The following is a 24,319-nucleotide window of genomic DNA, read 5'->3' as shown; positions in this document are numbered from 1 at the left end:
ACAACTTTTTATTCCAGAAAGTGAAGGAAGTAACCCGGGGAACAGCCATTTTAAATTGATTCTGACCTACTGGGAGGAATTGGCAGTGAATCTGAAGGTGGAAGGCAATTTGGGTGAAAGTGATCATGAAATGATTGATTTCATGATTCTTTAGAAAAAGAAGGCGTGAGAACAGCAGAATAAAGACAATGGAGTTCAAAAAAGCAGACTTTAACAAACGGAGAGAACTAATAGGTAGGGTCCTATGGGAAGAAAATCTAAGGGAAAAAGAAGTTCAAATGAGCTTGTAATTTCTCAAGGAGACAATATTCAAGGCACAACTGGAAACTATCCTGATGTGAAGGAAAGATAGGAAGAATGGTAAGAGGCCAATATAGCTCCATCAGGAGGTCTTTAATGACCTGAAAATCAAAACGGAATCCTACAAAAAATGGAAACATGAACCAGTTGCTAAGGAGGAGTACAAAAGAGCAGCGCTCATGTAGGAACAAAATCAGAAAGGCTAAGGCGCAAAATGATTTACCCCTAACAAGGGACAGAAAAGGCAATAAGATGAGGTTCTATAAATACATTAGGAGCAAGAAAAAGACAAAAGCAAGTTTAGATCCTCTACTTAGTATGGAAGGAGAGCCACTAACTGATGACATCAAGAAAGCTGAAGTGTTTAAGGCCTATTTTCCTTCAGCCTTCACTAGAAAGGTTAATGATGACCAGATACTAAATACAATTAATATTAACAAGGGGGAAGGAATGCAAGCCAAAATAGGGGAAGAACAGATTAAAGAATGTTTAAATAAGTTAAATATATTCAAGTTGGCAGGGCCTGATGACATTCATTCTAGGGTACTTAAGGAACTAGCTGAAGCAATGTTGGAACTGTTAACCATTATCTTCAAGAAATCCTGGAGAACTAGTAAAGTTCCCAGAAGACTGGCGAATGGCAACCACAGTATCAATCATTAAACAGGGAAACAGAGGACCCGGGGAATTATAGACCAGTCAGTGTAACTTCAATACCTTGGAAAAATACTGGAACAAATTATTAAACAATCAATTTGTAAGCACTTGGAGGATAATAGTGTTATAAGGAATAGCCAACATTCCAAATCAACCTAATTTCCTTCTTGGACAGGGTTACTGGCCTAGTGGATAGGGAGGAAGCAGTAGATGTCATATATCTTGATTTTAGTAAGGCTTTTGACACAGTCCCACATGTCATTCTCATAAACAAACTAGGGAAATGTGGTCTGAAGGAAATTACTGTATGGTGGGTGCACAACTGGTTGAAAGACCTTACTCAAAGAGTAGTTATCAATGGTTCACTGTCAAACTGGGAGGATGTATATAGTGGGGTCCTGCAGGGGTCAGACCTGGGTCCAGTAGTAGTCAATATTTTCCTTAATGACTTGGTTAATGGAGTGGAGGGTATGCTGATAAAATCTGCAGATGAGCACCAAATCTTGAGGGATTGCAAGCACTTTGGAGGACATGGTTAGTATTCAAAACGACCTTGACAAATTTTGGTCTGAATTCAACATGATGAAATTCAATGAAGATAAATACAAAGTACTTCACTTAAGAAGGAAAAATCAAATGTACAACTACAAAATGAGGAATACCTGGTTGGATGGTAGTTCTGCTGAAAAGGATCTGGAGGTTATAGGGGATTACAAACTGAATAAGAGTCAACAATGTGATACAGCTGCAAAAATGCCTAATATCATTCTGGAGTGTATTAACAGGCATGTTATATGTAAGACACAGGAAATAATTGTCCTATTCTACTTGGCACTGATGAGACCTCAGCTAGAGTACTGGAGTGTCCAACTCTGGATACCACATTTTAGAAAAGATGTGGACAAATTGGAGAGAATCTAGAGGAGAGCAACAAAAATGATAGAAGGTTTAGAAAACCTGCCATATGAGGAAAGGTTAAAAAACTGGGCATGTTTAGTCTAGAGAAAAGAAGTTTATGGGGAGCCTAATACCAGTCTTCAAATATGTTAAAGGCTGTTATAATAAGGATGGTGATCAACTGATTGTTCTCTGTGTTCACTGAAGGTAGTGAGACAGCTTTATGTTACCAATCTGCCTGAGGCTTTAGGTGATTAGGCTGAGGCCGCAGGATTGTTAGGGGAGGAGATGAAGGCGCATACCAAATGACTAAGGGTATGTCTACACTACAAGAGTAGTTCGATTTAACTTAGGTCGAATTTGTGGATTTGACCTTATGAATTCGAATTTGTGTATCCACACTAAGGACACTAATTCGACTTTGTGAGTCCACACTAACGGGGCAAGCGTCGACATTGGAAGCGGTGCATTCTGGGCAGCTATCCCACAGTTCCCGCAGTCCCCGCTTCCCATTGGAATGCTGGGTAGAGCCCCCCAATGCCTTCTGGGGGAAAAATGTGTCGAGGGTGGTTTTGGGTAACTGTTGTCATTCAACCGTCACTCCCGCCCTCTCTCCCTGAAAGCGCCGGCGGGAAATCTGTTACCGCACTTTTCTGGTCAGTGACAGCGCGGACGCCACAGCACTGCGAGCATGGAGCCCGCTGCGATCATCGCTGCACTTATGGCCGTTGTCAACTCCTCGCACCTTATCGTCCACCTCTTCCACAGTCAGCTGCTGAGAAATCGGGCGAGGCGGCTCCGGCAGCGCGGTGAGGACATGAAGTGTCAGAGTGGCACAGACCTCTCACAAAGCACGGGATCCCGCGCCGCGGAGATCATGGTGGCAATGGGTCATGTTCATGCTATGGGACGGCGATTCTGGGCCCGGGAAACAAGCACGGACTGGTGGGACTGCATAGTGCTGCAGGTCTGGGATGAATCACAGTGGCTGCGAAACTTCAGGATGCGTAAGGGCACTTTCCTTGAACTGTGTGACTTGCTGGCCCCTGCCCTGAAGCGCCAGGACACCCGGATGCGAGCAGCCCTGAGTGTGCAGAAGCGAGTGGCCATAGCCCTCTGGAAACTTGCAACGCCAGACAGCTACCGGTCAGTAGCGAACCACTTTGGCGTGGGCAAATCTACCGTGGGGGTTGCTGTGATGCAAGTAGCCCACGCAATCGTTGACCTACTGCTCTCAAAGGTAGTGACCCTGGGAAACGTCCAGGTCATCATAGATGGCTTCGCCGCGATGGGATTCCCAAACTGCGGTGGGGCTATAGATGGGACTCACATCCCTATCCCGGGACCGGCCCACCAGGCCAGCCAGTATATTAACCGAAAGGGCTACTTTTCAATGGTGCTGCAAGCACTGGTGGACCATAGGGGACGTTTTACCAACATCTACGTCGGGTGGCCGGGCAAGGTTCATGACGCGCGTGTTTTCAGGAACTCTGGTCTGTTTAGATGCCTGCAGGAAGGTAGTTTCTTCCCGGACCACAAAATAAGTGTTGGGGATGTGGAGATGCCTACAGTGATCCTCGGGGACCCAGCCTACCCGCTAATGCCCTGGCTCATGAATCCCTATACAGGCGCCCTGGACAGTGACAAGGAGCTCTTCAACTACCGGCTGAGCAAGTGCAGAATGGTGGTGGAGTGTGCTTTCGGATGTCTCAAGGGGAGATGGAGGAGCTTACTGACTCGCTCGGATCTCAGCGAAACCAATATCCCCATTGTTATTGCAGCTTGCTGTGTGCTCCACAATCTCTGTGAGAGCAAGGGGGAGACCTTTATGGCGGGATGGGAGGTTGAGACAAATCGCCTGGCTGCTGATTACGCTCAGCCAGACACCCGTGCGATTAGAAGAGCCCAGCGGGAAGCGCTGTGCATCCGGGAGCTTTGAAAGCTAGGTTCCTCAGAGAGCAGGGTAACCTATGACTGTCCAGTCTCTTTACAGAGAAGCTGAACCTGCCCCTGTTTCAGTTACTATTCACTTTTTTCAGCGGTTACATACCCCGTTCACCAGGTTTCCCCCCTTCCAACAGACGTTTAAAAATAAAGTTATTGGAACATTTTTAATTAACAAAGTTTTCTTTACTAACGAATTCGCGTTCAAGGGTTCAAACAGGGACGCAGACTGTGGTGGGTACGGTGTGCAGTGATGTACAGACCGCTTCTACACTCGAGGACTGACAGGCTCCTGCTCCTACACCGGTCTCTGGGGGGAGGACGGTTACAGGAGGGTGTGCAGGAAGGGGTGGGTTTGCAGGAAGGGGTGAGGGGTGTGTGGGAAGGGTGAGTAGGTGTGGGGGGATGATGGCTCTGGCTGGGGCTCAGGGCATCAGAGAGGTTCATGGCTAGGGTGGAAGGGCATGGTAAGGGCAGCCTGCCTTGGCATTTGTGGATGACAGGCGCTCGGACCCTGGGGCAGCATACACCTCCCAGACTGACTTGGGGCAGCAGACACCTCCCAGAGTGACCCGACCCGGGTGCCTAGTGACTGCACTCTGTGTGTGACCTGCTGTTGATCCTGCCCCCATGTCTGTACCCTGTTAATGGTGGCTTTCCTATGCAATTAACAAACCCCTCCCCCCCCTTCACACAAAGTCTTCTGCAAAGAAACATGACGGAAACAGTAATGAACAGCAAACTATTTTTAATACTCAACTACACAGTTAGGGGATGAAACTGGGATTTGGGATCGGGTGATCCAGGAAGGGAAGCAATTCTCATACTTTAGGGAATGAGAGCTGTTTGGTACATGAGCGCTCTGCTGGGGTGGAGTGACAGTTTTCATGGCCCCTAGCGCCCCTCCTTCTTGTGATTTTGGGTGAGGGGGGGACAGGTCTTTGTGGCGGGGGAGGGCGGTTGCAGATACAGTTCAGGGGGGCTCTCTGCTCCTGCCTGCGGTCCTGCAGAACATCCACAAGGCGCCGGAGCGTGTCCGTTTGCTCCCTCATTAGTCCAAGCAGCGTTTGAGTCGCCTGCTGGTCTTCCTGCCGCCACCTGTCCTCCTGTTCGCTGTGTGAGCGCTGCTGCTGAGAGAGGGTCTCCCTCCACTGGCTCTGCTGGGCCGCCTCGGCTCTGGAGCAGGCCATCAATTCAGCGAACATCTCGTCCCGAGTCTTTTTCTTTCGCCGCCTAATCTGCGCCAGCCTCTGTGAGGGGGATGCCGGGGCAGTTCGGGAAAGAGCCACAGCTGTGTGATGGGAAAAAGGAAGTGATTTCCTTCCAAAGATACATGTTTGCGAACACTGAACACAGTCTACTCAGTTTCTGTGAACAAGACCATACAGGGCACCTAATCTCATGTGCTCTCAGGACAAGTTCGAATTTTCGGCATTCGCTTTCATTGCCTGGGGTCTTGCACTGGAGATCGGACAAGCGGGGCAGGACAGCAGAATCCGTGTAGCAGCCTGGCCTGGTAAGCTGTAAACTTTAGGCTGATTAACAGTTAATGGATAGCATTGCCCTCCTGCTGCAGGCAATCTGGAAAGCATAAAGTCTGACCCTGTTCCAGCCCCTCGCGGCTGTCCCCGTGAAAGATCCCTGTATGCTTTTCCTCTGCAGCCTCCACCACGTGGCTGTTAAACGACGGTCATTGTTATGCAAAGGAAAAGTCAAGCATTCACAATAGTAACATTAAAGTAATTCCCCTAATTAGATGCAGCAGTCGCCGAGCGAGATCACCCTGAGGCGGGTCACCAGGAGAAACAGAGAGCGCATGCTGCGTGAATCCCTGCACAGACCAGGGCCCTATGCTGCCATGCTGGTTGAGGCAATGCTCCCACTATACCTCAGGATGGCCTGGCGCGGAAGAGTGTGCTTCCACGGAGCACCCAATAAGGCACCTCTCCCCAGGAACCTCCTGCGGAGGCTTTTCGAGTACCCCTCCGAGAGCTTCGTGGAACTGTCCCAAGAGGATTTCTGTTCAATCCCTATATGCATTGACCTTCTTTTCATATAGTTTTTATTCCTGTTTTTTAAAAAATAAATGTTTACATGTTTATAGCACTTACCGACTGATCCTTCCCCTGATTCAGAGTCCGGGTTAACGGCCGGGGAGGGTTGGTAGGGGATCTCTGTGAGGCTGATGAAGAGATCCTGGCTGTCGGGGAAAGCAGTATTGTAAGCGCTGTCGCCTGCCTCGTCCTCCACAAACCCTTCCTCATCTTCCCCATCGGCGAACATCGCCGAGAAACTGCCCGTCGACACTATCCCATCCTCAGAGTCCACGGTCACTGGTGGGGCAGTGGTGGCAGACCCACCGAGAATGGCATGCAGTGCCTTGTAGAAGCGGCATGTCTGGGGCTGGGCTCCGGAGCGTCCATTTGCCGCTTTGATTGTTTGGTAGCCTTGTCTCAGGTCCTTGATTTTCACGCGGCACTGCGTTGCATCCCGGCTGTATCCTCTGAGTGCCATGGCTTTGGAGACCTTCTCGTAGGTCTTTGCATTCCGTTTTTTGGAGCGCAGCTCCGAAAGCACAGACTCATCGCCCCACACAGCGATCAGATCCAAGACTTCCCGGTCAGTCCATGCTGGGGCCCTCTTTCTACTCTGAGATTGCATGGACTCCTCTGCTGGAGAGCTCTGCATCGCTGCCAGTGCTGCTGAGCTCGCCCCGATGTCCAACCAGGAATTGAGATTCAAACTGGCCAGACAGGAAAAGGAATTCAAATTTTCCCGGGGCTTTTCCTGTATGGCTGATCAGAACATCTGAGCTCGGACTGCTGTCCAGAACGTCAACAGAGTGGTGCACTGTGGGATAGCTCCCGGAGCTACTAAGTTCGATTTGCATCCACACCTAGCCTAATTCGACATAGCCATGTCGAATTTAGCGCTACTCCCCTCGTCGGGGTGGAGTACCGAATTCGAACTAAAGAGCCCTCTAGGTCAAATTAAATGGCTTCCTGGTGTGGACTGTAGACCAGAGTTTTAGACACTTTATTAATAAAATAACAGCGGTGAATGTTGGGTGCTTCCCACATTACTTAGAGGAAGAAAGAAAGCATTAGCGCCTGCGCCCTAACCCACTTTCATACTTACACATGCACAACCCAAGGCTGGCCAAGCCTGGGTGTAACGTAAGAAGAAGAGGGGGAAGGGTGGATGAGAGTTTTGTCCTGTGCACAGGCCGTCCAGGGTCCGCTGTTGATCTCCGATTTGCTTTAGCTTTTAGGAGGGTTTTAAGTCCTGGGGTTTTTGGGGGGCATTTTGTTTAGGGACCTCTGTCCCCCGTGCTTTTTGTACCAGTTAAAACCAGCCTTTTGTGGCTTTCTTAGCTTTTCCAAAACACACCAGCTTTAGGGACGCAAAACTGTTGTTTTCCCCCTCACTGGTCTTTACTGTCTCACTAGTTTTCGCAGCCCCTGCAGTTCTGTTTAGCTGAATTCTTTTTTTTTACGGCTGGTTGGGGTTGGAATCCAGGCCCCTGTCTTTCTTGGCAGGCAGCTGAGAGTTAGTTGTGTGCCATGGCCTTGGGCTGGAGTTAGCATCTTATCTTCAGACCTAGCTGGAGCATCGAGTTAACCCGTTTCCTTCTCCCTTCCTCCCTCTAGGCCTCTTGTAACCTGTAAAGAAACCTTTTTCTCCACACTTTCACCTTCAACCCTTCCCACAATATACTTCAGTACATATACAAGCGCTAGCAACATGCCATGCTAAACTGCTTACCCAGGGGTCTCCATGGGGGTGGGGGGCAGTTATATTGTGACAGTAGGACAAGAAGCAATGGGCTTAATCTGTAGCAAGAGAGATTTAAGTTAGATATTAGGAAAAACTTTCTAATGATAAAGAGAGTTAAGCTCTGTAATAGGGTTCCAAGGGAGGTTGTAGAATCCCCATCACTGGAGGTTTTTAAGAACAGATTGGACAAACACCTGTTGGGGATGATCTAGATTTATTTGGTCTTGCCTCAGTGCAGAGGATTGGACTTGATGACTTCTTGGGGTCCCTTCCAGCCCTACATTTCTATGATTCTATTATTAAGACCTTTCATCTTGAGAAAAGTGTGAGGGATTTTTAATGAACACACATGGTCTAGGCTTTTGGTTCATGCCTCATGAAAGAAAAGGCAAAGCCATGAGCTGGGACTCTGACTCTCTCTGACACAGTATAGAGACCCCACTTGAGTTCCAATAAGAAGTGTTTTTGTTCCTTCCTTAGATTTCACGGAGTAATGAATAAAGCTGGGCAAAAAACTTTTCAGTGAATAGTAAATTTACCAAAAAATGATTTTTTTCTGGGCACTGAAACTATTCACAAACTATGACTTTGGCAAATAGTTTCAGCAGAAAAAAAAATGAATATTTTTTCCCAAAAAGAAAATCCATTTTGAAAAGAAACATTTTAACTTTTCATTTTGAAACATTACATTTTGAAATTTAGCTATCTTTATTTTTTAAAAATCTAAAAAACAATAAAAAAGGATAAAAACTACCAAAACAAAAAAACTGAATAAATTAAATTTTGGATCAAAAACACCCCAAAAATGAAATGGAACAAAACAATAAAAAATATTGTTTCATTCTAGTTTTTCATTTCAGGGAATTTTTATCTAAAACTTTTTTTTTCTTCATTTTACTTTTGGTGAAGAAAATCTCAAAAATACCAGTTTTGGTTCAAAACAAATGTAATTTTTTTAATTATTGGTTTGGTTTGGCCCCCAAACTGAGAAGTCGAGTATTTGGTCAGCCCTCCTTCATTACTAGAGCTGGAGACTGAAAACCCAATTAGGCACTGAGAGCGAATACAGAAAACCTGTAAAATCAGCCATTTATGGTGCTACTCAGAAGGTTAGCCCTTTGAGATGGCAGAGTCCACTTGGAGACAGCAGAGTTCCATACTTAATTATTACAGGATTAGTCTATTTATTTTCATTTGTATATTGTAGCCAGTGCACTCTGAAACTTCCAGGAGGTAAATATGCTGAAGGAAGGAGATCCCTGCTCAGGGATGCGAGAAGCCTGGGTGGCTGCCCTCTGCTCCTGGCAGAGAGCAGGGAGGTGAGAAATGCAGCTGGTGATCCCTTGCTCCTGGCGGGGAGGCGAGAAGCCTAGGGGAGCAGGTGCACTCCCAGTGAGGAGCTGTGCAGAGCTAAGAGCTTTCAGCCCCCCACAATGCCCCTCTTCAGTTGGTGAGGATACACACCACCAATCAAAGGAGGGTAGTGTGGACATCAGCCACCACAGGCTGTAAGTGACCGAACGTAGGTTGACTTCAGTTTGTAGTGTAAGACATCCCCTAAAACACTCTGACTGAAAAAGTGAATACACACACACAGTGTAAAGAGAGACAGCCCATTTATTTATTTCAAAATGTTTGTGCATTCAACCCCAAACATCATCTATCTTTACTCACTTATTCTGGTGTCTTGTTTTAAAGATGCTGTGACAGAGCTAAGCAAAGAATTTAAAGAAGGAGGGGAACCAATCACCGATGACAGCATCAACTTGCAAAAGTTTTCCTACAAGCTTGAGTACCTTTTACAGGTAAGTGACACAATCATATGTAGGGCCCTAGGAAATTCATGGTCCATTTTGGTTAATTTCACCATCATAGGATTTTAAAAATCATACATTTAATTATTTCAGATATTTAAATCTGAAATTTCCCAATGTTGTAACAGTAGGGCTCCTGACCCAAAATGGGTTGTGGGGGGTCACTAGATTATTGTAGGGGGGTTGTGGTATTGCCACCCTTACTTCTGTGCTGCTGGTGGTGGTGGTGCTGCCTTCAGAGATGGTTGGCTGCAGAGCGTCAACTGCTGGGTGGAAGCCCAGCTCTGAAGGCAGCGCCGCTGCCAGCAGCAGTGGAGCAGAAGTAAGGGTGGCATGGTATGGTATTGCCACCCTTACTTCTGCGCTGGTGCTGGCGAGGTGCTGCCTTCAGAGCTGGGTGCCCAGCTAGCAGCCATTGCTCTCTGGCCACCCAGCTCTAAAGGCAGCGCAGAAGTAATGGTGGCAATACTGCAACCCCCCTATAATAACCTTGCAGACCCCCCTCCTTGTGGTCCTCTTTTGGGTCGGGACCTCCAGTTTGAGAAATGTTGGTGTCCCCTGTGAAATCTGTATAGTACAGGGTAAAAGTACACAAAAGACCAGATTTCCCAGTCTGTGACGTGTTTTTCATGGCCATGAATTTAATAGAGCCCTAATCATATAGGAGAACTGGACTTTCCTTCATCTGTATTGTTCTTTTATATTTAAGGTTCAGTATTGAATCTAGCTATTAATAAAAAAAATCAGAATGTATTAGAACTAAGTACAGTACAGACCTCTTTCTTTTTAGTTATTGGGCTCCCGTGTGTCAATACTTATTCCACCTATTACAATAGAAAGTAAATATGCATATATGAAAAAGCAGTGTATCATAACTAGTAGGTTGCTTTTGAGAACACAAGGAATTTTGCATTGTATTGGGAGCTTTTATAACTTGACTTTGAAACATGCCATTTTACATTATCACAGAAACTCTTTTTGGTAAAAGGAATGATGACATGTTTTAAGGGGAAAAAATATTTCATAAATATAATTACCTGTATAAAATATAGGATTTTGCCAGCAAAAACATGACTTTGCTATGAAAAATAGTTTTATAACATCAAAAATATAATACAGAGAGTAAGCTTTTTTAATGGAAATGTCTGGGGTTTTTTATCCTTGATCAAAAACCAAGTAAAAAGGAAAAGCTACTTTGCTGTGAATACCTTCAGTCTAGTTAGAGAGACAAGATGGATGAGGTAATATCTCTTAGGGTATGTCCAGACTACCCGCCCTATTGGCAGGTAGCGATTGATTTTTTGGGGATTGATATATTGCATCTCATCTAGATGCAATATATCATAGAATATTAGGGTTGAAAGGGACCTTAGGAGGTCATCTAGTCCAACCCCCTGCTCAAAGCAGGACCAATCCCCAGATTTTTACCCCAATTCCCCAAATGGCCCCCTCAAGGATTGAATTTACAACCCTGGGTTTAGCAGGCCAATGCTCAAACCACTGAGCTATCCCTCCCCCCGACTGCACGCCCGTCGTCTCCAGAACTCCACCGGAGCGAGCAGCGGTAGCGGAGTTGACACAGGGATCCGCGGACGTCGATCCCGCGCCATGAGGACCCGAGGTAAATCGATCTAAGATACTTCGACTTCAGCTACGCTATTCATATAGCTGAAGTTGCATATCTTAGATCGATACCCCCTCCAGTGTAGACCAGCCCTTATTGGACCAATTTCTGTTGGTAAGAGAGACATGCTGAAGAGCTCTGTGTGGCTTGAAATCTTCTTTCACCAACAGAAGTTGGTCCAATAAAAGATATTACCTCACCCACCTTGTCTCTCTAATATCCTGGCATTGACACATAGGGTGAACAGATAGCAAGTATAAAAAATCGGGACAGAGGGTGGGGGGTAATAGGTGCTTATATAAGAAAAAGCCCCCACACAATCGGGACTGTCCCTATAAAATCAGGACATCTGATCACCCTATCGACACAGCTACAAGTATACTCCAGTCTGCTTAGTCATTTTGTGACTCATAGGCTCATAGTTCTCCACTCCATGAGATCTGGATTCATTTCATGATTCTGTAAATGACTCACTCTGTCTTTGGGAAAGTCACTGAACCAGTCTGTTCCTCAGGCTGGTAAAATGGGGATACCCACTTTTTGTAAAGCATTTTGTGATCTATGTTGAGTTCATTGTAAGCTGTATGGATTTATGTACCTATTTTTCAGTACCTTATCTTCAGTGTATTGACCTACATTTGTGCAATGTATTAGTATTGGAAATGCCGTAAATCCCAGTGATCAGTTTATGACTTCTGAATAGATTTGAATGGCTATTCTTTAATTAAGCTGATTATTTAAATTAGGGCTGTCAGTCGCAGTTAACTTGAGCGATTAACTCAAAACAAATTAACTTGATTAAAAAAATTAATTGCAATTAATTGCTGTTTTAATTGCAAGGTTAAAAATAATAGAATACCAGTAGATATGTATTATACATATTTTTTGATGTTTTTCTACATTTTCAAATATATTGATTTCAATTAGGGCACAGAATACAAAGTGTACGGTGCTAACTTTATATTATTATTTTTATTGCAAATATTTGCACTGTAAAAAAGAAACAAAAAAAAGTATTTTTCAATTCACTTTATACAAGTACTGTATGTAATCTCTTTATCATGAAAGTGCAACTTACAAACGTAGATTTTTTTTGTTACATAAATGCACTCAAAAACAAAACAATGAAAAACCTTTAGAGCCTACAAGTCCACGCAGTCCTACTTCTTGTTCAGCCAATTGCTAAGACAAACAAGTTTATTTATATTTACAGGAGAGAATGCTGCCCACTTCTTATTTACAATGTCACCTGAAAGTGAGAACAGGTATTCGCATGGCATTTTTATAGCTGGCTTTGCAAGGTATTTACGTGCCAGATATGCTAATCATTCATATGCCTCTTCATGCTTTGACCAACATTCCAGAGAACTGTAGACTGTATATTCTGTGTTGTAATTGAAATCAGTATATTTGAAAATGTAGAGACTATCCAAAAATATTTAAATAAATGGTATTCTATTATTGTTTAACAGTGTGATTATAACTGCAATTAATCACGGTTACTTTTTTTATCTTGTGATTAATTTTAGTGATTTGGGAGCCCTAATTTAAATTTGTATTTTGAACTATAGAGCAGCATTTAAATCCATCAAATTGTATTGATATAGAATGATGTCTATTCCCTTTATTGATGTGCACACGCATCTCCTATTAAAAAATTAATAGCTTTGAATGTGACTATCAATGGGAGAGAAACATAGAATAATTCTGTGTTTCAGTGTCTTAAATTTGTCTAAGTGTTTATTCCTTTTGAAGTTTGACCAGAAAGAAAAGACCACCCTGCTGGGGAACAGAAAAGACTACTGGGATTACTTCTGTGACTGCCTGGCTAAAGTCAAAGGAGCTAATGATGGGATCCGCTTTGTTAAGTCTATTTCAGAGGTAAGTAAAGCAGACTGCTTAATCATCACAATAGGCAGTTCATGTTTCTGCATGTCCATTGGGAATGCTACAGAACTCAAAAGAAAAGTAGGAGAAGGAATGGGACTTTTTTTCTGTCTTTGCAGAATGTGAAACCAAAAGATAACTGACGCTTATTGTTCATCAAATTTCTTAGGGCTAGATTGCACAATCCTTATGCATGTTGGTGTGCTCTTCCTTGCAGGTGTAGTCCCATTGACCTCAGTCAAGTCCTGAATTATTTGAAATTACATTGGACAGGAATGGTGTCACTAGCCTTTGTTTGCCAGAAGCTGGGAATGAGTGACAGGGGATGGATCACTTGATGATTACCTGTTCTGTTCATTCCCTCTGGGGCACCTGGCACTGGCCACTGTCGGAAGATAGGATATTGGGCTAGATGGACCTTTGGTCTGACCCAGTAGGGCCGTTCGTATGTTCTTATGTGTTTTCAGTTACACTAGAAAAAGAAAACATTTGATGAATGGTGGGCAAGGTCTCTGTTTAGGGTTAATGCCTACGATTTAACAATGGGGATACAGCAGAAATAAATCAAGGGTGCAGTTCCTGCCCTCATGTGCACAGGTTTCCTGAGGGCAGGATTTTATTGAATGCAAGAGGAAAAAGTAGTAGAGTTTTGCCATTCTTGTCACTTTCCTGTTGATCAATATGGTTGAATGGGAGTCACTGAGTAGAGAATTGGGTCTTGTGTCTATACTCACTTAATGCTTGTACAGTGTGTTGGAGATATAAAATACCATGTGACTCTTGTGGATTAAGATTATTGTTATCGCTTGAGGTGAGCTGACATGAAAGGACTCAAAGTGAAATGGTTCTTATTGGGCTAAGCAAAGTACATGTTAGTATGTAACACAGTAATAAAGCCTAAATCCAATATTAACAGAGTAGCAAACCTTAATCTCTAAATCTATTAGTCAGTGAGGTAAACACTGCAAGAAGTTTTTAATGTTGATCCTTTCTGAGTCATTAGAGTAAATTTAAATCACTCGAATAAGGACTTTCCCCGTGGGTAAATGGAGCACTGTTGTTGGCTCTGCTGATTGTTGTCCTGTTACCTGGTTCTGATGACTCCTAGGCAATTTTATTCCCAGGCTGCACTTGTTGATAAAGAAGTTTTCATCTATTCTGTCAGAACTTCCTGACAGCAGCCTTGACTGCTGTCATCATGCAACTTCTTCTCTGGATGATCAAAGAACCAGCCATGAGGCTAGCATGGCTGCCCTAGCACAGACAGCCCCTGTGTTCCCCATCCCACTTCTTTCTCCTCATCCCCTTCCTTCAGTCTTCCATTTGGTTTCAGGGGAACCCCCTCTCCCCACCCAGCTTTCTGTCTTGGCTTTGGAGTATCAAACATTTCCCCATCCCCTCTTTCTCCAATCTCCTCTTTCAACTCCAAATCCATCTTCTTCCCTTTGGTTCTTTAAATGAAAATTCCAGTGCATTTATATTGTACAGCTAGATGAACACCAGATTCTGATGCATCTTGTTTGGCTGCACATGTTTGGAGGGGCAGAGACACCAGAAACCTTCCACCTCCGCTTGTACAGCCAGGCAAGAGCTTCCTCCAAGGAGCTCATTTGATGCATTGCTTTTTCCATCTCTGTGGTAGTTGTACTTGAATTTTGGTTTGAGAGCAGAGACATAACTAGTTATAAATTCTGTCTCCTCTCTATCCACTGGATACCAAAATCTTCCTTATCTACCTTAAGATTTCTGTCCTTTTTTAAAAACTATGTAAGATGTTGTGATGTTTCCCTCTGGTGTTATCTGGACCAGTGATCTGCTAGGTCACTAACCTTACCCTGTTCTGCTGTGAGAACTCCCACTCCTGGGCTGTTCAGGCACAGCCTCTGGCATATAAGCTGCGCCCAGCTACTTGCAGCCGAATGACACTAGCCAATATCTCTGGTCCCACACACAACCCTAGGAACCTCTGTCTTGCAGTGTCCAGTTATGCCCGCTGAACACTGCAAGCTTATATGAGTTTGTCAATTTAACAAAGAAATTGATATGTACCAGGCTTGTTATCCCAAGGGGAGTTTCTGTCATGCTTCAAACCAAACACACGGCTTCAGGTAGAATAAACAAACAGATTTATTAACTACAAAGATAGATTTTAAGTGATTATAAGTCAAAGTATAACAAGTCAGATTTGGTCAAATGAAATAAAAGCAAAACACATTCTAACTGATTTTAACACTTTCAATGTCCTTACAAACTTAGATGCTTCTCACTACAAGCTGGCTGGTTGCTCTTCAGCCCAGCTCTCCCCTTTGATCAGCACTTCAGTCGCTTGGTGTGGTGTCTGTAGATGTAGGTTGGAGAGAGAGAGAGAGAGAGCGTGGCAAATGTCTCTCCCTTTTATCATGTCCTTTCTTCCCTCTTGGCTTTGCCCCCACCTTTAGAGACAGGTGAGCATTACCTCATTGCAGTCCCAAACTGGCCAAAGGAAGGGGGGTGACTCCCTCGAGAGTCTAACAGATTCTTTTGTTGCTGCCTAGGCCAGTGTCCTTTGTTCCTGTGAGGCTGGGCTGGGTTTGTCCCATACATGCCCCGATGAGGTGTGAACTACCCCTCTGTTCTTGGAGAGTTTTTGCCTGGGCTTATTTTAAGCCATGAGGATACATTTTCAGCCTCATAACTATATACATGAAATTATAACCTACACCCTTGCTATAACATTACAGTAACAACAATTACTATAACATCCCACCATGCTCAATGCATCATGAGCCTTCCGAAGACACCCAATGTGACAAATTTTGCATTGGATACCACACAATCATTTTATAAAGATGAACATGGGGGTGTAGGGTGTTCCCCCAAGATTCATAGATTCTAGGACTGGAAGGGACCTCGAGGGGTCATCAAGTCCAGTCCTCAGAGCGTCACAGTTGTCCTTAAGTTTCAGCATTCAAAAATATGTTTTATGTTCTTTAATTTCATAATAAACGCAGCTTCATGTAGTTGTTATGGTTTGACTGTCAGAAATTTCCTGTTTCACTTTCTATGGAGCCACAGAAATTTGCAGGTGGAATGATTTTTTAAAATCATTTTGTTTACTTGCGGTTTATGATTTTTAAAAGAATCAGTCAGCTGTTTCAGGTAACACGTTTGTCGGATTGTGTTCTTGAAATGAAACTGCAGAAATCAGAGGAATGAACTCCACTATTAAGATATTCGGGGAGGGTGTCCCTCAGGGTCACCCCAATATCATTTCCTGGAGCCCAATTGCTATACATGTTCTTGGCATATGTGCATAGAAACATTAATAGCTGGCTTGTCAGTGTGCCATTTATATATGTTTATAATTGGTGCTTAAAGGTTATCTTCCTTTGGCTTGTTTTTCCCAGCTCAGAACATCTCTTGGTAAAGGAAGAGCATTTATACGTTACTCCTTAGTACACCAAAGACTGGCAGACACTTTGCAACAATGTTTTATGAATACCAAAGTAACAAGGTAAATGCAAAGGTACTGTTGTGATGCATGGAAGATATCTGGAGATGAACAAACAGTGAAACATGGGACTGATTCAGTGCCATGTGAAATAAATGGACAACCTTCCATGTGGTTGGCTCAGAGGACTGATAATAGGGTATAAAGCAGAGGTGGGCAAACTACAGCCCGCGGGCCACAGCCGGCCCGCGGGATCGTCCTGCCTGGCCCTTGAGCTCCCTGTCGGAGAGGCTAGCCCCAGCCCCTCCCCCACAGTCACGCTGCCGCGCGGGCAGTGCTCTGGGCAGCAGGGTTGCACACTCCTGCCAAGCAGCGTGGCAGCGTGTCTGGCTCCGGCCAGGCGGCACAGCTGCCAGACATGCTGCTCTGAGGGGCATGGTAAGGGGGCGGGGAGCGGGGGGGTTGGATAAGGGGCGGGGGGGACCTAGGGGGCAGTCAGTGGACAGGAAGCAGGGGCTGGTTGAATAGGGCAGAGGTTCTGGGGGGCAGTCAAGGGACAAGGAGTGGGAGGGTTGGATGGGTTGTGGGTTCTGAGGAGGGCAGTCAGGGGGTGGGAAGTGGGAGGGGTTGGATAGGGGGCAGAGGCCAGGCTGTTTGGGGAGGCACAGCCTTCCCTACCTGGCCCTCCATATAGTTTTGCAACCCGAATGTGGTCCTCACGCCAAAAAAGTTTGCCCACACTTGGTATAAAGCCTGTGTAATCTAGGTCACTGTTTCACACCCACCTTAGGTCAGTAAATATTGACAGTTGTTCAGTGGCCTATATGAAATGAGTTACTGGTCCAAGTCCAGTTCCTCTTAGACCAGGGTCAGTATTGCAAACTGCCATTACAACTGGTCCTAGTCTGCACCTTTGTTAGTACTCTAACTTGGGGGACCCTACAAAGGGGTTTTTGCACCTCGAGTTCATTATAAAGCAGAGTGCTTTGTGCCTGGAACATTAAAAACTATATGGTGTTTTGTGCATGGTACTTACACACCTTAAATTTTTCAATCTTTACAAGTGCTGGACATCTGGGTTCAGATATGGCTAAATTCATATGTGGAGATTAATTTGGAGGTAGCACACAGAGCCCCAAATGATAACTGTATATCACTAAGTATCACACAGTGTGGTACAGTGTAACCTATTGTCTTTCTGGTCAAGAAAAACCAAAGACTGGAATAGCAAGAGTTTAGCAAGTCAGGATGGATATTCGTAGAGCTTTCACGGAAAAGCTTTCAGTTTTTATCTTCCTTTTCATTGTATCTAATTCTGACTGCTGCTACCAGTCACTTGTTGTCATGAGCATTCAGTTTACTCACATTCAAAACATAAATGTGAGCTTACAGAGTACCATGTGAGTATCCATTATACGGCAAATCCTTCACCCTCTCTAGTTGCCTGCCTGAGCCCAGAGTAAAAATGTTTTGTGCAGGGTTTCTCCACAGGAGGAATCCATAAGCTTCATTAGCTCTTACTGCCACCAGGAGCTGCCCTCACTCCCAACAAAGAGGTTGTGTGTGTGGAGGGGTAGTGGATCTGATTGATGTCTATTGCATTTGCAGTGGATCCTCCTAATTTTTATGGGAAGTAACAAATAATGTTTCATTTTCTTGAGAATGTTGCAGGTGCTCCTCTTTTATTTATAACTCCTTGTCATTTGATTCTTCTTTTAGTGACTGGTACTATGCAAGAAGTCCATTTCTGAAGTCTAAAATGAGTTCTAACATTGTGGGTCAACTCTATGAGTTAACTGAGGTTCAGTTTGACTTGGCATCAAGAGGGCATGACTTAGATGCTGCTTGGCCAACATTTGCCAGGTAATGTAGTAAAACTTTACTGTTTTCAATACAGTTAGAGCCATAACACATATTCTGTGACTTGCAAAAACTTCTGCAATTTTTCTATTTAACATAAAAGGAGGCATAAGCCTTCACCTTGTAACATATCTGCAGCCAACCTGGACTTCATGGTCATTACTGGGCTGAATGCCAGGGGCCAGTCTGATGCTCATTCAAGTCTGAGAGTCCTTCCACTGACTTCAGCGGGCATCAGCTCAGACCCCCCAGGGTCTGCTTACATCTTCACAGTGATGATGAGAAGTTAACTTGGGTCCCTCTTCTCCAAAAGCTGCGTCCCGTACCAGCTGAACTAACCATGAATCTCTTTCATTTGAGCAGTAAGAGAACTCATGACACACACCTGTTTCATCAGGCCTGCTTCTGCTTGAAAGAGGGTAATCCTGCATGTAGGGGTTGATCCAGCTCCACTGAGGTCTGTAGGAGTCTTCCCATTGATTTCAATGAATGTTGGATCAAGCCACATGCACGCTAGCCAGTAGGACATTGCCATATCCAGTGGTTATAACTAAAAGAATCCATAAAGTCAGAGCAGACAATTATGTGTGTGCGCGCGTTTAGCCATTATTAAAAGATTTCTTTTTTGTTTTTTCTTACGGTCTACAGGAGGACATTGTCCTCACATGGCTCTTCAGCATATTTGTGGAAGCCTCCAAGTCGCAGTTCAAGCATAAGTAGTTTAGTGAGCAACTATTTGCAGGTAATTGAATGACAAAGAAGTGCATGCAATGTAGGCCACATTTCCTTAACATCAAAGATCTTTAGGCCTGGGAGCTGTATAACATCTTGTGACTTTAGTGGGAAACTACAAAAAAACTACAATAAATATAAAGGAAAATTGTCTCATAGCTGTGTGATGGGCTGGAGAGACTGCACACTGATGAGGAAGGTGCCAGAGAGGCCCTGTGTACCCACCCATCTGTCCCTGTCAGTCGGGGTGGTAGGAAGGAAGCCTTTAAAAAGGAGGAAACTGCAGGCAGCTGGCAGGAGAGATCACCCTGAGCAGGAAATTGCTGGAGTGACTCTTGACACCACAAGGGGAGCTTCCATCCGGGAGATCTCCACCACCAACCCTGTGGAGAGTGCACCGAATTCCCAATATAGGCCTGACAGAGTGACCCTGATTCAATAGCCCAGGCAGCAGGTCTCCACAAAAACTGCTACACTGATAGCACTGAAGCGAGACGGTACTGTTTGCCTTTTTCCCTTTCAGTTGGATCAAGGAAAAAGTTATTCTTGGGGTGCTGAGACATTTCATTTTCCTTTTATGTCCTCCATCAGAAGAAATTTAAGAAGACCTGCAAAGGGTGGGATCCCCTCTTTGCAAGGACTAGGAAACTGGGGCCTGTGTTTAAGCCACTGGGTGTGGCCAGGGTCTTCCATCACCTGGGAGAAAAACCTAAGTTGATTAAACCTAACATTTAAGTCGTCTTTAAAAAAAAACAAAAAAAAAAACCCCAAGCTTACAAAATCTCACTACAGAAAGGTTTTCATTAGTATCAATGAAAATAGCCTTCTTTCCTTTAAGCTTTCCTTTCACAGTTTTGTGCTTCCAACCACAACAGCACTGTGCTAGCATCTGAGAACCAGAAAGTGAAATTATCCAAGACCCCCAACACAGCAAAGCACTTTAACTATATATTAAAGTCAATGGGTTTTAAGAGTGTGCTCAAATGCATTGCTGAATCAGGGCCACAATACAAACTGGTGTAACATCACTGGCTAAGATGCATAATATACAAAGAGTAAATAAATAATGAATAGAACTTTATTTTGTTCTGAGATGTCAGATGCTGGAGTGCTGAGCCCTACAGAAATGCTTATAAATGAATAAAAGTAATTAATAATCAAGAGGACTAACAGTAGCATGGATTAGGATTTTTTTAGTACTGATTTTTATCTTGACAGCATCCCTTGAGTATTCATTTTATTGTTACCACCACCACCAGGTATTAATCAACAAAAACAGTTAAGCTATCACTGAGTCCTGGAACATTCATAAGCTTTCATGCATAAAAATACACTGTTTCCAATTTAACTTTTCTGTTCTTCCCTTCCCGTTCTCTTAGACACAAGAGTTTCCAGGTAGCCCTGATGCAAATAACTCACTAAATGCTGAACACTTGGAGGGCTTTGAAGAGATGCGTGTGGAACTTGACCAGGGAGAGCTGAGGCAGAGGGAGCTGCAGGACCGGATTAATCAGCTACAGAAGGAAAACCAGGAGCTGCAGGCAGCTGTCAGCCTTCAGAAAGAACAAGTGCAAGTGGAAAAGGAAAAGAGCAGCAACTTCAGCGAGGAGAACTCCAGACTGACAAAGACGATAGCGGAGTTACAGAAACAGTGTGAGGTTTCCCACTCCACTCAGAGCACTGTTCATGACCTACAAAAATGTGTGCAGGCATTAGAAGTGAATGCAGCCAAGCAGCAAAAGGACTACCACACAAGGCTTGAGCAAATGGAGTCGAGTAAGAAGGACTATGCCTCAGAACTGCAGCTCTTGAATCGGGAGCTGGAAACCACCAGGGCTTCGGTCAGCATGAAGGATCTCTGCATCAGTGAGCTCCAGACCAAGCTAAGTTCAACAGAGCAGAAGAATCTAGAGCTCATTGCAAAAGTCGATGCCGTCTTGGATGAAAAAGGACAACAAACCTCTACCCGGTATGAGACTACCCTAAAGATCCAAGAATTGCTGGAGAAAGTTCACCAGGCAGAAAAGGAAAAGGCTGACATCCAGAAACTAAATAACGAACTTCTGTCTCAGGTAAAGACAGCGAGAGAGGAACTGCAGCTGAAAGAGGGGGCACAGAAAGAACTGGAATCCAGATTTAGTTGCCTCACCACAGACTCCAAAAAAGAGACTGAAAAACTGCTCATGAGCCTGGAAATGATGGCAAAAGAAATGGATACAGTGCAGGAGGCGCTGACTGTGAAAGGAAAGGAGGTGGCTGAACTCCAGATCCAGCTGAAGGGCTCACTGGCTCGTGTGGGGTCGCTGGAAAAAAATCTTGAAGAGACCAGACGAGCAAAAGAGAACCTTCAGGAAGAGTGCCGCTGCAGGGAAGGTGCGCTGAAGCAGGAAGCCAGAACCTTGGCAGAGCAACTTGAGCTGCGGGAGGATCATTTATCAAAGCTGAGTCAGAAGGTGCACAGCCTAGAGGAGCAAAACCAAAAACTCCTCTCAAGCAATGATCATCTCCTCCAGAAGGTAAAGGACATGGAGGAGCTCACAGGACAACAAAGCTTGGCACTGAACGAAATTGGTGAAGAAAGCAAGAAACTGAAATCTGAGAATGCAAATCTGCACCAAACCAAGGAGAAGATGAAAGAGAAGCAGAAAAACCTGGAGGCATCTAAAGCCTCTTTGGAAGCTGAGTTGGCCAGGCTGAGGGCATCAGAGAAACAGCTCCAGAGTCAGATTGACGATGCCATGGTGTCAGTGGATGAAAAAGAGAAAAAGCTCCGGGAGCAGAACAAACAGTTGCATGAAGACTTGCAGAATGTCACAAGGCAAAATCAGATCCTGGAAGAGAGGCTACAGTCTCTGCATTCTGAATACCAAGAACTGAGGCAAAGAGAAGATACCATCAAGGAGTCTTTAGCTGAATTGAAAACAGAGCACAAGAGTGCCAAACAGCATGGTTTACAGGTGGAAAAGATTCTGTTTTCCTTGAAGGAGTGTGAAGAGTCTCTTAGGTCACAGGTTACCGAGAAAGATGTGATACTGCAAGGCATAGAGAGCCAATGCAAGCAGTTACAGGCAGAGATTGAGATGTACCGAAAAAAAGCAGAGTCGCTTGAGGTGGAAAAGTTAAGTATGGAAAAAACATACCTTCATCAAATAAAATTAATTGAATCCCTTACTGGAGAGAAGGATTCAGTGGAGAAGGCCCAACTGGAGCAGGCAGCATGTCAGGAGAAAAAGGCACAAGAGTTGGCTTCCAGGCTAGCCGTGTCTGAAAAGCAGCTGCACATCAACCAGAGTGAAGTGTCCAAGTTGCAGGCAGAAGTGATTGACCTTCGAGCCAAGTTTCAGGACACAGCTGATGAGAGAGAGAGGATGCAAGGCAAGCTGGATGTCACGGAGGCGGTTCTGGAGGAACAAAAGACACTGGTCCAGCAGCTGAAAGAGCAGAGTGAGTCACTCAACAGAAACCATGTGCAAGAACTGGTACAGTGTAAAGAAAGAGAGGAAACTCTGAAAAAAGAGCGGGAAAGGGAAGCCCATCAAAAGGCTGAGCTGGAGAAGAATGTGCTGAGTTTCAGGGAAGAGCTGTCCAAGGTTAAGCAGTATTTGGAGACTGTTAAAATGGAAAATGTAGAAACCAATGACTTGCTCCACAGAACCAACACTGACATGGCTGAACTTGGTATTCAGATCTGTACTTTGACCTCTGAGAAGGGGGATGCAGAAGAGAAGCTGGCCCAGGTCACTGAGAAGCTCAGGGAATTGGGTGAGCAAGCAGCAAAGGAGCAGGAGAGGCTGCAACTTGACATCTCCATGCTCAGGCAGGAGAACCAAGGCCTGACAGAGAAACTAAAGGATTATCAAGTATGCATTGCAGCTGTTTCCAGCCTGCAAACACAGCTGGAGGTGGCAGAGAAACAGGCCCAAAGCTTCCAAGAGACCAGCAAAGAAGAGCTGTCTGCAATAAAATTTCAAATGAGCACAGAGATTATAAATTATCAGACAAAATTCAAGGTAAATTAATATAATACTCTACATGCTATTCTACATTCTACATGCTTGACAGTGTTCACTGACATGGTAAGGAGAAGTAATTCCCTCCTCTGCAAGAATTACGGGGTGAAATGCCCTGTGTTATGGAGGTCGGATAATCGCAACAGTCTCTTTTGGCTTTAATCTATGCACATATGAATTTAGGGGGAATTAGTCCCTAACACCTACTGAGCCTTGCTCTTCAATATGCTAAGTAACTTTGATTCCCTTTGATGTTTAACACTGAACTAGTTACATCCTCTTTACTACACTGGGTCAGCAGAACAATGCTATGGATGTGTGAACCTCCTTTCTTTGCAGAATATCGAAAAGGTGGTTTTCAGACCCAATGGTTGCTCAACTTTCATGAATATTACTCATCAAATAACTATGAATATTTCAGCTTACGATTTGTCATTATTTAAAAGTACCTGTAATACAATGGGCCCAATACTGCAAGGTGCTGCATACCTCCTGCACAGAGCTAAGTGGCCTCAGTTCCCATCGATTCCCTGATAACAGTAACACCCATACTGGTACTCTCCCAAAATCCAGTCACAACCCAACATCCGCCCACTCATTGCTGGAAAATAAGATGCTCACAGTAGATTTTGCAGCTCTGATCACATGAACCCTTTCTTCTCTATCCTTGTGTGCAATGATCAGCAGTGAAATAGTTAATATTTGTAATATTTACATTGTTGTGTCAACATCTGTTTATATGAATAAGGGCAACTCACCCCTCTATTAGAGGCACTGTTTCAGGCAGTCTGCAGACTCCAACATAGAGCACAGCACAGGTTACACTGAGTTCACACCTGGAAGTTTATCTATTTGAACATAAGGGCTAGAGGCCCATGGTGGGATTTTCAGAAGTCTGAGTGTGGACCTGGCTCCGCTCCTATTGCAATCAATGTTGATTTCAGTGAGAAATCAAAGTTAGAAATCCCAGCCTGAGTGGTAATTTTACTGTACAAGATACAGCCACCGAAATAAAAGTCTAGTTTCAGGAAGCGGTCATGAGCCACCCCGATTGAACTCTGGATCATGTGGGGAGAAATTCCTGAAAGATAAAGAACTGTGTGTCTGTTACTGCAGCACTGAGGCTGAGGCTGCCAGTTGATCAGACGTACACACTTCTGTGTATGCTGAGATTCTTCTAACATCAAAAAGTGGTGTGCGCTTACTTTCTACTTTCTTTGCCCCACAGAGCATCTCCTAATTCCCAGCATGACTTGTGCTCCCTTTGTACTTTCAACACATTTACATGCTTAGCAAGTTGGGCCATTTTTGTTTTGACCCATAATAATGGCTGGAAAAACATCATCCGACTACCACAACGGGCGGACTTTTCCCATGAATTAGGCCC

General features: G+C 44.5%; 1 protein-coding gene across 5 annotated transcripts in view; it reads left to right on the top strand.

Annotated features, from left to right (window-relative positions):
• The window catches only part of FYCO1 (FYVE and coiled-coil domain autophagy adaptor 1), an 81,266-nt gene that overhangs the window by 3,698 nt on the left and 53,249 nt on the right, over positions 1 to 24,319 (top strand). For all 5 annotated transcript variants that reach the window (XM_045007324.1, XM_045007322.1, XM_045007323.1 and 2 more), the window contains exons 3-8: positions 9,274 to 9,380; positions 12,769 to 12,894; positions 16,287 to 16,393; positions 18,050 to 18,193; positions 18,839 to 18,932; positions 20,302 to 22,932. In XM_045007324.1, coding sequence (XP_044863259.1) covers positions 9,274 to 9,380; positions 12,769 to 12,894; positions 16,287 to 16,393; positions 18,050 to 18,193; positions 18,839 to 18,932; positions 20,302 to 22,932 — 3,209 coding nt within the window. The remainder of the gene's footprint in view (positions 1 to 9,273; positions 9,381 to 12,768; positions 12,895 to 16,286; positions 16,394 to 18,049; positions 18,194 to 18,838; positions 18,933 to 20,301; positions 22,933 to 24,319) is intronic.

This window comes from Mauremys mutica, chromosome 2 (assembly GCF_020497125.1).
Source record: "Mauremys mutica isolate MM-2020 ecotype Southern chromosome 2, ASM2049712v1, whole genome shotgun sequence".
NCBI classification, from domain to species: domain Eukaryota; kingdom Metazoa; phylum Chordata; order Testudines; family Geoemydidae; genus Mauremys; species Mauremys mutica.
This window is presented reverse-complemented; position numbering and strand designations above follow the sequence as displayed.